This window comes from Ascaphus truei, chromosome 15 (genome assembly GCF_040206685.1).
Source record: "Ascaphus truei isolate aAscTru1 chromosome 15, aAscTru1.hap1, whole genome shotgun sequence".
Taxonomy (NCBI): Eukaryota; Metazoa; Chordata; class Amphibia; order Anura; family Ascaphidae; genus Ascaphus; species Ascaphus truei.
In genome coordinates, this window is record NC_134497.1 from 45,953,672 (window position 1) to 45,971,210 (window position 17,539).

Below are 17,539 nucleotides of genomic sequence, written 5' to 3' on the forward strand. Positions count from 1 at the left end.
GTCCTATAACTATTAGAGACCTGGTACATGGTGCGGTAACGGGAACACCCGGTGACTGATATGTGAGCTTCTAATGAGACATGTATTCTATTCATTGTACAAACAGTTTTTAATTATTCCTTCACAACTGAAACTATCGACTTACTATCTATCAAAGGAGTTGAAAAGATTTCTGACACTTTAATTGGTGTTTTGCAGCTAGTGAGATTTCCTTTTAAATCGTTAAATATTATGATCCACTTTAAATATATGATCCACTACATCTGCTCCCCCTGCCCTAATGCTGCACATGTTGTGCTAAACACTTCATTTTTACAATGTACATCTACAGTTTACTTTCATCCTCAACTTTTTGTGATATGCGAACTTACCTCTCCTCCATGACCTTTTGTAAGACAGTTTGTGTAACAGTGGCTTTTTTTATTTTGTCTAGTACAAAGAAAAGCACCAATAATCCACCCATGCCAGCACTGCAAGGTTGCTTTTAGCAGTCAGGATTACCTCCTCAAATATCTGAAGTTCCAACACCCAAATGAGTATATGGAAAAGATGAGGACAGAATAATCTTGCAACATTCCAATAAATGACAGAAAATGCATCTTTCAATCAATCAAGGCAATTAATAAACAATGTAACTGCTTCTCATTCCAAAAGATATATATTAGCAGCTGCCACTGGAAAAGGTCTTGGAGAAAGTGGGAAGAATCTGACTTGGTTATCGGACCAAAACCCACCGAAAAGGACACAGACCAGGGAGAGACCGCATGTATGTGGGGAATGTGGGAAGGGATTTAGTCGGTTATTCAGCCTGAACATATACAAGAGGATACACACAGGAGATGCCGCATCTATGTGGGGAATGTGGGAAGGGATGTAGTCGGCTATCCAGCCTGAACATACACAAGAGGATACACACAGGGGAGAGGCCACATGTATGTGGGGAATGTGGGAAGGGATTTAGTCAGTTATCCCACCTGGACAGACACATGAGGATACACACAGGGGAGAGACCGCATGTATGTGGTGAATGTGGGAAGAGATGTAGTCGGTTATCCAGCCTGAACATACACAAGATGACACACACAGGGGAGAGACCATATGTATGTGGGGAATGTGGGAAGGGATTTAGTGTGTCATCCAGCCTGGACACACACAAGAGGACACACACAGGAGAGAGACCGCATGTATGTGGGGAATGTGGGAAGGGATTTAGTGTGTCATCCAGCCTGAACACGCACAAGAGGACACACACAGGGGAGAGACCGCATGTGTGTGAGGACTGCGGGAAGGACTTTAGTCAGTTATCCCACCTGAACTCGCACAAGAGGACACACACAGGGGAGAGACCGCATGTATGTGGGGAATGCGGGAAGGGATTTCGTGACTTATCCCACCTGAACATACACAAGAGGACGCACACAGGGGAGAGACCGTATGTATGTGGGGAATGCGGGAAGGGATTTAGTGTGTCATCCAGCCTGAACACACACAAGAGGACACACACAGGGGGGAGACCGCATGTATGTGGTGAATGTGGGAAGGGATTTAGTGTGTCATCCAACCTGAACACACACAAGAGGACACACACAGGGGAGAGACCGCATGTATGTGGTGAATGTGGGAAGGGATTTATTCAGTTATCCCACCTGAACATACACAAGAGGACACACAAGGGAGAGACCTTTCTCTAAAGCCAGGCATGTTATAACTTTTTTAATGCAGGTTATTTGTATCATTCTTACTGTAGTTTGAAAGAAAAAGTTCTTAATGTTTTATATTTCCATGCTGTTGATCCTAATAAAATGTGTGTTCTCCATTATGCTGAAGCAGTTTATAGTCTCACTTAGCTGTGAATCAGAATAGTTTCAGCGTGACCAATGTGCCGCCAGCATTGGCCGCAGACTGTTTTGGGTAGGGGGTTTTAGAGTAAGGGCTTGAGGTAGGGATTTTAGGGTAGGGGGTTTAGGCACTTAACAGAAAAGAAATCTGCATGCAGTTTGAAGCTGCAGATTGTGAACTCTGCTCAGGCTGAGGAGGGAATCTAATCCAAACAATTGCTAGGGGAGGGTGGTGCTCACAGGGAGTGTACACATAGTGAATATAGAGAAAGAAAGAATCCCTTTAATGTGGCACTAGAGAGGTTCACCCTAATTAAAACTTAAATTTTTATTATATCTGATTAAAATAAATTGTTTGGAATAACCACATACAAAAAACAAACATACAATGATATTAAAAGACGGAGAGGTGTGATAGGGTGTTTAGTGGAGGTATGGTTATATATAAATACCTCTCTAATTAGTACTTAGTAGACCCTATAGTAAGGGTGATCACTATACTAGATAGGTATAGGTATATATCAGACCCCTCAACCAAAGCAATGGAAGGAGGTGAAGGCAGGTGAATATGCTTAACTGTTGGATATAAGGCTGAGTATATTGCTGGCTGAGTTGAAGCAGCCACTACTCACTGCACATGGTGTAACTTAATATACTGTTGTAAGCTCTATTGTGACAGGTCTAATGTGAGGCCAGCCACATTCACTGCAGATATATAATAGATCAACCCTAGGGTCTGAGTGCTCTTGCTGCCCACGAACGCAGTCTACGAAGCACTCAGACAGTATATAACACACAGCTCACCGATGAGCCGACGTCACGTGACGGTGACGTCAGACGTACCCTACGTACGTTTCACCGTAACTGGCTTCATCGGGGGCGGGTTCCAGATGATTAGACTGTATTTTTATAGGGTCCTGTTGCTATGGCAGCAAATCACAGGGCTCCATTGATTGGATCCTCTGAGATAGCTGATTTTAAGCTACATGCAGAGGCTATGAGCCAAAAATTCCTACAACGGGGATATAGCCACAAAATCATCAAGAAGGCTTATCATAGGGCACTCGTGACACCGAGAGAATCCCTCCTGCACGTAAAAGCAAAGCCTGAGGACAAGAAAATTGTCCGTTTCATTGGCACTTACAATGCACAATGGGGGAGTATCAAAAGTATTTACTCCAAATATTGGCATATACTAATCCAGGACCCAGACCTCAAAGAGGTTTTGAATGATAAACCTACTTTGGTAGGCAGACGAGCTAAAAATCTGAAGGACACTTTGGTCCACAGTCACTTTGTCAAACCCAAAAGTGTCTCCTCGAATACATGGCTTCCACCCAAACCACAGGGAACATACAAATGTGGGTCGTGTAAGGCATGTCAGTACATAAGAACTAGCAAAACGTATACAAACAAGGGTAAGGAGTACACCACACAGGGTTTCTTTAACTGCAAATCAATGAAAATTGTGTATCTCATCACATGTTGTTGTAACCTACAATATGTAGGAAAAACAGGCAGAGAATTCCGACGCCGGATCCTAGAGCATATTAGCTCCATCAAAAACAGTGCAGACACCCCAGTATCGAGACACGTGAGGGAGTATCATCAAGGTGATGTCAAATCACTGGTATTTCAGGGTATTGACAGGGTTATTCCTACCAACAGAGGGGGGGGGACTGGAACAAAAAACTCCTGCAGAAGGAATCCAGATGGATTTTTACATTATCCACCCTAGCCCCCGGAGGACTTAACGAGGGGTTTCTGTATACCCCATTTCTATGAGTAACACACTGCCTATAAACTAGAAGGGTATTTCTTTCCCTCCAGACAGATATTTTATATCTGTCTGTATAGCTAACATCATAGAAGCGGAAGGTGTGCAATACATATATGTATTTCTATTTTCCCTGCAAAAGGCTCTGGAGAATAGCCTCCCAGTAGGTGAGAAAATTATATAACATCATACAGAAGTACATGTACATTGATGTTCAACGAAGCACCCCAGAACACCATCACCATACCCCTGTAATGCCATGTCACCACCCCCTATGGTCACCTATCTATATATGAGCATCCATTGTTCAATATCCATCTTCTGCTTTGGACAAAGTCTCTGTAAAAAATCTGTAAACACTGCAATTTACAGACATTAACCACACAGAGTCTTAAGATCACATTTGCTTTATTTACCATAGAAATACATCTCTAGCATGAAAGATCCAACCTAACTATACTTACCTCACTGTATGGATCAATAGGTCATTGGAGATATAGCAGCCTTCAATGTACACAAGGAGAGAGGTATATATGTATTTATGAGTAACTCTGCACTTAGGACCCCAACATTTTGGGCAACATATCTGCACTTAATCATTCATATGGTTTAAGGGATCCTTGACCATTATGTGAACGACTTAGGAACAGGATACATACCCTGCACGCATTTCTGTTTACATTCATGCTGTCTGTAGTCATTACTAGCTCCGGCCCCCACACAGGAGGAGGAGCAACAAAGCAGTGAGCCGCGCGATTGGCTATGGGGTTTCCCAAGCAGCCAATTGGATAGTAAACCGGCTCACCAGAGGAATACAGCCTCCTCCCCTACACACAGGGGGGGGAGCGTCAGTGCATGATCAATGGAGCCCTGTGATTTGCTACCATAGCAACAGGACCCTATAAAAATACAGTCTAATCATCTGGAACCCGCCCCCGATGAAGCCAGTTACGGTGAAACGTACGTAGGGTACGTCTGACGTCACCGTCACGTGACGTCGGCTCATCGGTGAGGTGTGTGTTATATACTGTCTGAGTGCTTCGTAGACTGCGTTCGTGGGCAGCAAGAGCACTCAGACCCTAGGGTTGATCTATTATATATCTGCAGTGAATGTGGCTGGCCTCACATTAGACCTGTCACAATAGAGCTTACAACAGTATATTAAATTACACCATGTGCAGTGAGTAGTGGCTGCTTCAACTCAGCCAGCAATATACTCAGCCTTATATCCAACAGTTAAGCATATTCACCTGCCTTCACCTCCTTCCATTGCTTTGGTTGAGGGGTCTGATATATACCTATACCTATCTAGTATAGTGATCACCCTTACTATAGGGTCTACTAAGTACTAATTAGAGAGGTATTTATATATAACCATACCTCCACTAAACACCCTATCACACCTCTCCGTCTTTTAATATCATTGTATGTTTGTTTTTTGTATGTGGTTATTCCAAACAATTTATTTTAATCAGATATAATAAAAATTTAAGTTTTAATTAGGGTGAACCTCTCTAGTGCCACATTAAAGGGATTCTTTCTTTCTCTATATTCGGTTTAGGCACTTACCTTAACAGATAAATACAAAAAAAGAGACACAGCGCACAACGCTCATAGTGCATTAAAGATATTTTTTACATAAACAATACATAGGTGAGTAATGTGCGTACATCAAATGCAGTAATAACGTACGCACATTACTCACCTATGTATTGTTTATGTAAAAAATATCTTTAATGCACTATGAGCGTTGTGCGCTGTGTCTCTTTTTTTGTATTTATCTGTTAGCTTTAGGGGGTCCCTGAGCCCCCCCTTCATCGCAGCTGCAGACGCTCCATTTAAGTTAAGTTATTCAATTCACTTTATTGTCACTATCAACCACGTCACGTTTTAGTAGCTGCGCACTTTATTTCTTTTCTCACTTACTTACCTTAACAGCAAAGTGGCCAGCGGTGGGAAGAGTTGAGGTGAAATGGCCGCAACCAAATGTCCTAGAGTGTCCTGTGAATACTGAAGTGGAGGACAGAGACACTGACTAACGTCCCCAGTGAGGGACATTAATGCAGCCGCCTTTACATACTGCCATGTTCCTTTAATATCTCTAGAGAGCAGCAAGAGTTGACCATCAATTTCACAGGTTATATGTTGAAATGAAAATGCACTTGAGGGGGTTAAGTGTCCCTTTATTAATGACATATACATATGCAGTAATGATGTAACAAGTGGTGCTACCTCACACAGGGACCTTTCCCACTGAGGGTTACACTTGCACACCTCTATGGCAGAGATTCCTGTTATACATGCGCTGGCGTTACCTCCCAACAAGCACATTGCCAGGCTGAGGGAGGTGTTCATATCGGAATCTGAGGCCAAAATCTATGGTCAGAATCAAGGAGACACACCCCCAACTTTATTTTGTATTTGTAACTCTAACCCAGAAGGAAAAGCATTTAGCTGGGGGAGCACGGCACTGGGGGAGTGGGGGCACGGGACTGGAAGCACCTCGTTCAAAGTGAGCTGTGTGTTACCAGGCAGATCTCTCTCTTTCGCTGTCTGGTACGATACCGTTTTTACGCGAAATCAGGAACAGCACTCAGTTAAGTCAGGTGAAAGAGTTTTGTATTGAAACGAAATTACACTAAAAACTGACGTTTTGTTCCCAAAAATGGGACCTTTCTCAAGGTGGTGTAGTGAGTGAAAGACAGTGTAATACACAAATGCCCTACATGTCAGGTGTGGCTAATGGCTCTTAATTGCAACCAATTATGTAATTAATTAAATTATTGAACCTGGCAAAAGCCCGCCCAACCTCTGTTCCTGCAGACACTTTGGAATGTGTTTCTAGCCTCCTAGATTCCGGTATGCAGACGTCTGGAGCTGAGGACTCTAGGCGCATGCGCAGTGAACAGTTCCCTTCTGTTTACTGCTTGCGCTCTGCTTAGCTGAAATCCAACGTTGCTAGGCATTCGCTGAGACGCGGCAGCCATCTTGGATTCAATGCGCATGGGTAGAAGGTATAAACAAGTCCTCCCGATCCTGCTTCTGACATATATACGCTGCTGCCAAAGAGCCTGAAACAGTACTTCAGCTGCCGGAACTGATCTAGACATCGCTGTAAGAAAGGAACACGCTGAAAACAAAATGTTAAAACACCCAAATTGTGCATAAAAAAAAAATCGTGTTGAAAGTACATATATACAGTTGTGTGAAAAAGATAGTAAACCCTCTTTGAATTCTATGGGTTTACATATCAGGACATAATAACAATCATCATGTTCCTTAACAGGTCTAAAAATTAGGTAAATACAACCTCAGATGAACAACAACACATAACATATTACACCGTGTCGTGATTTATTTAACAAAAATAAAGCCAAAATGGAGAAGCCATGTGTGAAAAACTAAGTACACACTTGGGGGTCTATGCACAAAGCTCCATAAAGTGGCTTTAAGAGTGCAAAGTGCTTTTAGAACGTGATATTGCGCTCAGCGCGATTCACAGAGCAGCGCTAACAGGCACTTTACGCTCTTAAACAGGATTTTTTGCAGAAATTTTTCTAAGTCAAGCCAAACACGTACGATCAGCTAAATACGCTGATTTCTGCCAGTCTGCACGATTCTCTAAGCTACGCTAAGAAATCGTTCTTTAAAAACGCGCTTGAAAAAACACACCAGCCCAAGGCAGGCGCAAAAGGATCAGGACTTAGAAAAATGTCTTTGTTTACATTTTTGCAGGCACACAATCCCTACAACAGGCCGGCGTGTGTACCTGGCTTACCCCACGGGTGATCCCCACGGGTGTCCCAGGGTCCCCGCAGGAGTCCGCGGGTCCCAGCAGGCGTGGATCCATCATAAAAATACCGAAGCTCATTCACCCATATCACAGCTGGATGTCCACGGAATTCCTGCTTGGACTTACAAGAAATAGCTCCTGTCTTACATTTAAGATCTGGAGTTTTTACCCACTTTATTAAACAACATGTTACGTTTGTGTTATAACTGAACCACTACATGCACATAAATATCATTTTTATACTGTATTTGCATCTCAAAAATCAGGTTTCTGGGTGCTTTCGTTCTAGAATTAGTATTTCTCATTGAAATGCCGGCTTCTAGACTGCCATCATGTGTCGGTTAGAGGGTATGTATGGCAAGCAATGCATCTTGTCTTTTACCCTCGCAGCCAGGGAATGGCCTGCAAATGGGAAATAAAAATGGCTGGGACAGGGCAAACACAGTAATGCATAGCAAATCAGGTATTAACCCCTTCCTCCCCATCACACCTCCCCCACTCAAGACGCAAGGACTGCCCTGACCACCCCGTCCGGTGGCTGGGCTGAGCTGCCAGCTCTTGAAGTTAGTAAGTCCTGAGGGCTGTCCTGGCGGGAAAGGCCATCAGCATTACCATGCTCACTTCCCTTCTTGTGCTGGATGGTGAAGTTCCACTCCTGTAAGTCAAGACTCCAGCGCAAAAGTTTAGCATTTTCCCCCGACACCCTCTGTAACCAACTCAAAGGATTGTGGTCAGTTATTACCGTGAAATGTCTGCCATACAAATAAGGCTGTAACTTTAGAGCCCACACTATGGCCAGACGCTCCTTCTCAATGGTGGCATATTCCACCTCTCTGGGCAGCAGCTTGCGGCTTAGATATACTACTGGGTGCTCAAAGCCCTCCTCCCCCACTTGGCTGAATACAGCCCCAATGCCAAAGTCCGAGGCATCAGTCTGCACCAGTCTGAAGCGGCAAGTATAGGAGCGCTGGCTAGTGCAGTCTTTAATGCCTGAAACGAGACCTCACAGGCAGGAGACCAGACTACCAGCACAGACTGTCGCTTCTGGGTCAAGTCAGTCAGGGGTTTGGCAATGGCGCTATACTGAGGGACAAACTTTCTGTAGTAGCCTGCGGTGCCTAGGAAAGCCATGACTTGCTTCTTGGTTTTGGAAACGGGCCACTGCACTATAGCTTCCACCTTAGCTGGTTCTGGCTTAAGATGCCTGCCACCCTCCCTGTGCCCTAGGTATAGTACTTCGGCCATCCCTACTAAGAACTTGGGTTTCAACGTGAGTCCCGCTTCCCTAATCCTGGCTAGCACCGCAGCTACATGCACTAAGTGTGAGTCCCACGAATTACTAAAGACCGCAATGTCGTCCAGGTATGCCCTTGCAAACCCTTGCATACCCTCCAGCAAGCGATTGACCAGACGTTGAAAGGTAGCCGGTGCATTTTTCATGCCGAATGGCATCACTAGAAATTCATAGAGGCCACTTGGGGTAATAAATGCAGACTTCTCTCTAGCCTCCTGGGTCAAAGGAATCTGCCAGTACCCCTTACTGAGATCCATAGTCGTCAGATACCTTGCCCCCGTGAGTTCATCTAACAACTCATCCATGCGGGGCATGGGGTAGGCATCTGACACCGTGCCCGCATTGAGCTGCCGGTAGTCCACACAGAACCGGGTGGTTCCGTCCTTCTTAGGCACCAGGACTACCGGACAAGCCCAAGGGCTCTGGGACGGTACAATTATCCCTAGGGCCAGCATCTCTTCTACCTCCCTCTCTATACTGCCCTTCACCTCTGCTGACACTCTATAAGCGTGCTTATGCAGAGGTCTCAGATCCCCTGTCAGCACTGGGTGTTCTGCAATGTGTGTCTTCCCTGGCTTGTCTGAGAACAGAGCCCTATACTTCTCTAGCATAGCCCTGTCTTCTGCTCTCTGCCTGACATTCAGCGGAGCCCGTATCTCCACCTGCTCTATGGTACCCCCCTGCCTAGCCTCCCCCAGGAGATCAGGCAGAGCCTTGCTCGCCGGATCCCCCATCGGTGGGCTGCAAATGGCCAGCCCCGACGCCACTCTCGGTGCTATGTACTCCTTCAGCATGTTGATGTGATAAGTCTTATTTCTCCCTGTCTCAGCATCTACCTGTACAACATAGTTGCACTCGTTCATTTTTCGCAGTACCGGATACGGTCCCGACCAGGCAGCCATTAATTTGTTCTCCTGAATGGGCTTGAGAACAAGTACCTGCTGTCCTGGGATGAACTCTCTGCTACGGGCATTCTGATCATACCAAGTCTTCTGCTTGGTCTGAGCAGCCCTAAGGTTGTCCTGTGCCAACCCCATGAGCATCTCTAACCGGTCTCTGAGATCTATCACATTCTGAAGCACAGAAGCATCAGTAGTGGTAGTCTCCCCTTCCAATCCCTCACTTAATAGGTCCAGAGGTCCCCATACCCTGCGTCCATACAGTAGCTCAAAGGGAGAGAAGCCTGTAGATTCTTGCGGTACCTCTCGGTATGCAAACAGCAAGTGCTGCAGGTGAATCTCCCAGTCTTTTCCCTCTGCCTCATAAATGTTCGCAGCATCTGCTTCAGGGTACCATTGAACCTCTCACATAGTCCGTTGGTTTGGGGGTGGTAAGGGGTCGTGCACTGGTGCTTCACTCCGCACGCATCCCAGAGACACTGGAGCAATTCACTCATGAACTGCGACCCCTGATCGGTTAGGATCTCACTAGGGAAACCTACCCTAGAAAAAATAGCTAACAGAGCTTTAGCTACTGCCCTAGCATCAACACTGGCAAGCGCTACCGCCATAGGATACCGTGGCAAAATCCACCACCGTGAGAATGTAGCGCTTTCCTGACCAGCTGGGAACCATGAGGGGTCCCACGAGGTCCATAGCTACCCGCTGAAAGGGTTCCCCTATTACCGGTAACGGGTTCAGGGGTGCCTTCACACGGTCACCCGCCTTACCTACTCGCTGGCAGGCGTCACAGGATCGGCAGAACTCTGCCGCCTCACTGGATGCCCCCGGCCAGTAGTAACGCTGCAACAGCCGGGCTCGTGTCCAAGCGACCCCCTGATGCCCTGCTAGTGGAATGGAGTGGGCTACCCCCAACAACTGCTGCCTATACTCCCGGGGTACCACTAGCTGTCTTTTTCCCGTCCATACCTCATCTAACCCGGTGGTCCCTTGCTCTCTATATAGGAGCTCGCAGTGCCACAAGAAGTAATCAAACACCTTGCTTGGTTTAGACTCGGACGCCCGCAGTCTCATGCCCACCAAGCTGGGATCAGATCGCACCGCATCCCTAAACTGGGCACCTAACTCTGGCCACACCCAGTCACATCTGAGTCAGGGGGACAGGGAACAGGTACAGGGAACAGTAAGTCAGTATCAGAAAGCGATTGAGTCTGGCTTACCTGTCTGGTCTCTGCAGAGACTACTGGAACGGTAGGTCCCAAATGCAGGGGGACGGGCTTGTTCTGCTGCGATCCTTGCGGACTGGCTCCTGGTGATCGCTGCAATAGGCGCCAGCTCAGTGGTAAAAATACAGATAACGTGTCCTAGGTCATTACCCAGAAAGACCTCGGCATCTAACCCAGGCAAAACCTCCACCTCCCTCATGCCACGTCCGGCACCCCAGTCCAAAAAGAACCGGGTAACCTGGAGTGACCGCGGTCCTCCGCCTGGCATGGTCACTTGCATCCCGTTACCCGGGAGCAAATCCTCTGGCCGCACCATATCAGGGCGAACCAGAGTCACGGTGGCACTGGAGTCTAGCAAGCCGTCCGCCTGCCGGTCTCCGATAGTCACCTTCCGTAGATGCTTCTGCCGGACATCGTTGGGCTGCATCCCGACTGGAGCAACCTGATGTCCTGCGCTCTCCGCTGCTGGTCCCGAGGTGGCAAGTGCAGTCTCTCCGCTGGGCATCCCTCTGTGGGCTTGTTCCACGGCTGTACTTGGCTCCTCTGTGTGTGCCAGTCGCACACGGGCGACCAGCCTCTCAGCTGGTGAGCGTTGCCCCTGATGGGGTCCCTTGGACCGGTTCCGGTCCGGACAATCTGGCCTGAGATGTCCAACTTTATTGCAGGATTTACACCGCCTCTCATGCCTGAACTCTGCAGCCTTGGGTGCGCTGTTTGCTGTCGCAGGCTGGTGTGTCCACGGAGGGGTAGTCTTAGTGCCCTGGGCAGCACGGCCCGCTCCTTTGGATGCTACAGGGTCCTTCATTGCAACTCGGCTGGCTACATACTCATCTGCCATTTTCACTGCATCCTCATAGGTCTGAGGTTTATGGTCATAGACCCATCCCCTCACATCTGTGGGAAAGCTGCTGGAGCAGCTGCTCTTGAAAGAATAAGTCCAGCAAGGTATGGAATTTTGTAACCCCATTCCCCTCCACCCACTGAGTCCCGTGCAAAGCCATCCTACCGGCATAGGTACTGTATGACTCTCCGGGGAGTACTACCCCCGTCCGGAACTTGCCCCTGTAAGATTCTGGGGTCAGGGCATACTGGGTTAGCAGCTTGCTTTTCACATGACCGTAGTCATCGGCATCCACGCGTGGAATACCCATCACAGTCCGTTTGGCTTTGCCAGATAACAGTGGTCGCAGTCTGACCACCCAGTCCCTCCTTGGAATTCAGAACCGGGAACACTGCGTCTCAAAGTCATTCAGGAACGCATCGAGGTCATCTGTGCCATCCACGAACTTGCTGAAGCTGTGATGATCCGCCCGGGAAAGACCTTGTTCCCCGTTTTCAAGGTAGGAGTTGTGGGTTCTTCCGAGCACTGGTGTCAGGAGCTGTACCCACTCCGCAGGGCTAACACCCATTCCCCATGTAGCCAGAAGTGCAGTGAGCCCAGGGACGGCACACTCGGCAGCCGCAGCTGCTACCTCGTCCGCAACCCCTGGCGCCAAACCACCCACGACCGGGGGTCACTAGCACTCTCCTCATGTCCTTGCAGCCCCGAAGCTGGAGGGACCTCCTGCACTCCGGGCTGAATAGCGTCTGCCAACACAGCAGCTACGGGGACTTGCCCCTCTGGTAGGACCCTGCGGTCCTCATGATGCTCCAAATCCTCCTCCAGTTGTGCCTTCGACCGCCCATCTGTCGGTAAGCCATACCCCGCACATTTCTCCACGACTTTCTCTCTGGTCCATGACCTGAACCTTCCTGAGCGATCGCTCATGGTGCCTTCGGGGTTTGGGTGAAGGTAACATTGAAGTCTCTCGTGCTCTTTAGAAGTGTGTGTCAGTTGCTACTTGTCTGTGGAGTTCGCAAGCTACAAGGTCCTCACTATATTACAGAGCCCGCAGGAAACTGCAATATAGGTTCAATCAGTATCCCACCAGCTGCCACCAGTTTTTTAAAAGCCTGTCACGATGACACCAACTTTTATCAACACATTTATATTTCTGGGTACTTGATTGAACAGAACAAGTTGCAAAATAAATTGTGATTTATTTCCTTAATAGACAAACACACGACATCTGCAGAATACACTTAAGACAACACTCACTGGGATAAGGGAACGAAATAAATTGTACACACCAGCGAAAAACCATAAAACAAATGTGCATGTCCTAGTCACCTTCGGTGAGTAGGATTTCAATTTTTATCACGGCGGAGCAAGTTCCATCATCAAAGTGCAGCAGCACATGAAAGTTTTATATTGATAATATGTATGTTATTTTATTATTTTTTTGTCTAATTGTTTTATATTAAATTGCTCTGTTTAATCAATCCATTTTGTCCCCAGGTAATGCACTATTGCAGTGTTTTTTGTATGTCTTGTTTTCCTTTCTTGAGGTAATTGCCTAAAGAGAAGAACTTTATCCACGACCACATCCTTACCCTTGCCTCAGCGCCACAGGAGGTTCTTTCCATCTTTACATCCATATCTGGTTGGGAGAGACCAGAAAAACCTTTTGGGCAGCTCCAGGACTATCTTTTGGACTTTTTATCACAGGTTCATACATTGTCACATGTATATAATTATTTGATCCCATTTGTCACACGAGCGCTATATTGCACTTATATTTTCACAAGGTCGAATTCACAAGATAGTTCAACAAAAGTTAAGTCAAATTGTTCACATTAAAACTCATTTTACCTATCTCACGTAATTTCAGACATATGTCTGTCACTTTTAATTTAATTATTAGAATTACACTATAGTTCAATAACAGTTTGTTAAGCCGTTCATATAAATTCACTCCGTTTAACCCATTCTTTATGGTTTTGGACATTGATCTTCCAAATTGGATTCACCCATTATGGGGATCAGCCATTGAGCTGTTGTAATTACTTTTGCCATTAACTGGCATACAACACACAGCAAATCATGCGATACTAACTCTCAGATGCGTGCGCAGCTTACATCTGAGTAGTACTAAGGATTTACATTACTGTGAGCCGTCGCATAAGAGAGGATGCGCGCGCAACGCATCAACGAATGCGTGCGCAACAAACAAGATGTCTGCGAACTTAGAGGCACAAGTGAAGCTAATTGAATTGCAGCAAGATAGGGATAGGCTGGCTACTATATATAAACTACACCCACTCCACCACCCACATTATGCTGGGCGACTATCCATGCTTTAATTAATGTGATTGTTTGAATACCATTTGTATTGCACTCCTCTGGGATTCTCTGACACTTAAACTCCAGAGACTTGGAAGAGGTGGAATCAAGATACTGTTATGTGAGAACACTCACACTAGCCCGTGTGAGTGATTGGTGATCATTATACTTTTATTAGATTTCTCACTATCCCTACGCTTCCAGGATCATATGCTTGTTTGATTTTATTTATTGCATAAACTAAATCATTTCTTTTCTGTGAGAGGGAGACCTCTAGAAGGAAGACACAAAGTTTGCAGTAACTCACATCACAGGATACTCAAACACGAGACGACAAAAAGGAGAACAGGAGAAGAAAAACCAGACTACAAGAAATCGACGGAGAGTAAAGATACCTTGATGTAATAACATTTACACAAGGCCGTGTAAGTGATATATTCTTTATTCATATAGTATTATACCATTTCCCAGATCAGTGCACTCACCAACCTATGCACCACTTAAGGTGATTTCATCAAGCTGGTCACTGGTCCAGAAACACTTACCCCACCCTCATTTTGTGCTCCCCCATTCCTTTTGTGTTCCATTTTCGTTAAGGGTCCTGGATAGATCCTGCTGGGGTTCGAGTCATAAGAGGGCACAACAAGAGAACACGTGAATTTCATAATGCCGTATTACACTTTTCCCTTTTATTATCATTCTGATCAGTCAAGTCATACAATTTCTTTGAGTTAGCGCCCAGGTATTTTTCTAAACACGACCAAACAGTTGGATCAGCACCTTTTTTTGGTCAGAGCAGTGATGGGTAGAGCAATAGTAAAAAAGTTACGGATGAATTTCCTATAGTAATTAGCAAAGCCAAGGAAGCTCTGTACGGCCTTGAGAGAATTCGGCAACGGCCAATCGAGTACAGGCTTCAATTTCTCAGGGTCCATAGTAAAGCCTTTGTCAGAAATTATATAGCCTAAGAAGGCTGTGGAGGATTGATGGAACAGACATTTCTCCATTTTTGCGTAGATGCGATTAGCACGAAGCCGAGAGAGAACCAACTTGGTATGGCGAATGTGCTCCTCCAAGCTTTTGGAGAAAATGAGGATGTCGACAAATATACAATGACGAACATACCCAAAATGTCCCGGAAGATATCGTTCATGAATTCTTGGAAAACAGCAGGGGCATTGCATAGGCCGAATGGCATCACTAAGTACTCATAATGTCCCGAACGCGGTTTTCCATTCGTCCCCGTCTCATATTCGAATAAGATTGTAGGCTCCTCTTAAATCGAGTTTGGAGAAAATAGAGGCTATATATACAGGGAACACCCGCACAGCTAAGCAATGAACCAATGTGAGGTGCTAACTAGGTATAGACAAGATTATATCACAGATAAAAGGAAACCTAGTGTACAAGCACTCTATCACAGCTGAATGTATAGTGAATGTGTTAAAATACTTTATTTGTACAAATAAATAAAAAAAGGGGGTTTAAAATAAGATGTGTATTAAACAGTACGTGACTGTCATTAGTAACGTAACTCTGGTAAGTTAAGTTGATGAACCGTATGGAGATCCCTAATAGATGTTCAGGATCTATTGCTATTATATAGCTACCTATAAATATAGGAATGGGGCCGTCACGGGGCCACTGTTTAGATACCGTCCTGTCCCCATAGGGACCGGATCAGAACATGTAGTAATTACTTACAATAATGCGTTAGTGATCTGTGGCAAATGTGCGATAGTAGTTACAATCACTGTGACCACCCAATAATTACGTACAAAATCAGTGGATGACCTCCCTGACTGTATGGCAAGTGATAGGATTGTGCTGATAGCAATGGAGGCAAACCCATGTAAGAGTTTCTTCCCCACACCCCCACTAGCCTATGGGGTGGTATAATATGCACTTTGAGATGAGTTTGTATCCCTCTCAATGTGTTTATTACGTTATTACAGCCAGATGAGTATTATTCTGTGCTCCGGCTGAGGCTCATGTAGGGGATAATACATGGTACCCCATATAAAGATGATCTCCTGTATAGTGGATACTCCTGCAGGGTTAGACCCTCATACCACTCACCCAAGGAGGGTAACTAACTTATGGAGAACATACACTACAACATTCATAACCAAATAGTAAACCTGAGTGAGGCACTCAATAGAACCTAATGGGAGGGGGTTGTAGCGCATCGTACACAGAGCACACTAAGTGTGGTAGTATAATAATTAGTACATGAATAATACTCGTGCTCCGAAGTGAGATGCGTTCCTGTCCTGGAGCCTCCCGAGTGAACAGCCGAAACCGAGCCGGTTATAACCACGGAAAGGCAGGTATCATGCACAGTGGTACATGCAAACCCGCAGTACATACATCCCCCCCAAAAAAACCTTAGTAACACTGATTAATAGATACATTATTATTGACCTCTGTGTGAAGCTAGGCATAAGGCGCCATGACTGATAGAATGCAATCACCACGTGACCTAGCAGGCTAGTGTGAGCGATCCTGTTAGGAGCGCAGAGAGGTCTGAGCAGGGGAATTTGCCTAACAGCTGATAGAGCTATCCTCTCACTCCCACAGTGTGCTGTGCGGCGGGCAAACCGGCATCCGGTATCCACACAGACCCCTGCACCCGGACAAAAGTGTCTACGTGTAAGTATAGCTGCACATGCACTTTGAGGAGGTGCACAGAGCTGACACTAGCTTTGAGTCGTGGTGGTGGTGGTTGTGAGCTGCCAAAAAAGGATTCTCTATTGGTGCCGAGACAGCAAATACTCAGGGATAAGGAAGATCTGAATCTTAGTGGATCACATGTGAGACCACAGCGCATAGTCCCCTATATCAGCGCTGATCATTCATATATCAGCGCTGATAAGCTCGAGGGTATGCCTAACTAAACAGTGGGCTTATGAAACAGCCCTATAAAACCAGAGGATCCTGCGGTAAGAAAATATGACCCGCAGAATCACCATAATACAAATACACGGAGGAAGCTAAGTAGGAGGCAGCAGTAATCACGTGGTGATTGCATTCTATCAGTCACGGCGCCTTATGCCTAGCTTCACACAGAGGTCAATAATAATGTATCTATTAATCAGTGTTACTAAGGTTTTTTGGGGGGGGATGTGTGTACTGCGGGTTTGCATGTACCGCTGTGCATGATACCTGCCTTTCCGTGGTTATAACCGGCTCGGTTTCGGCTGTTCACTCGGGAGGCTCCAGGACAGGAACGCATCTCACTTCGGAGCACGAGTATTATTCATGTACTAATTATTATACTACCACACTTAGTGTTCTCTGTGTACGATGCGCTACAACCCCCTCCCATTAGGTTCTATTGAGTGCCTCACTCAGGTTTACTATTTGGTTATGAATGTTGTAGTGTATGTTCTCCATAAGTTAGTTACCCTCCTTGGGTGAGTGGTATGAGGGTCTAACCCTGCAGGAGTATCCACTATACAGGAGATCATCTTTTTATGGGGTACCATGTATTATCCCCTACATGAGCCTCAGCCGGAGCACAGAATAATACTCATCTGGCTGTAATAA

At 46.0% G+C, this 17,539-nt stretch overlaps 2 protein-coding genes across 2 annotated transcripts in view; one reads left to right on the forward strand and one right to left on the reverse strand.

Annotated features, from left to right (window-relative positions):
* LOC142466900 (uncharacterized) overlaps positions 1-1,819 on the forward strand; it is a 36,509-nt gene extending 34,690 nt beyond the window's left edge. Inside the window, 2 exon segments of the mRNA XM_075572495.1 lie at positions 434-840; positions 842-1,819. Of these exon segments, the coding sequence (XP_075428610.1) occupies positions 584-840; positions 842-1,691 (1,107 nt within the window). The 5' untranslated portion in view covers positions 434-583 and the 3' untranslated portion in view covers positions 1,692-1,819.
* Positions 1-17,539, reverse strand: part of LOC142466893 (uncharacterized) — a 659,285-nt gene that overhangs the window by 593,192 nt on the left and 48,554 nt on the right.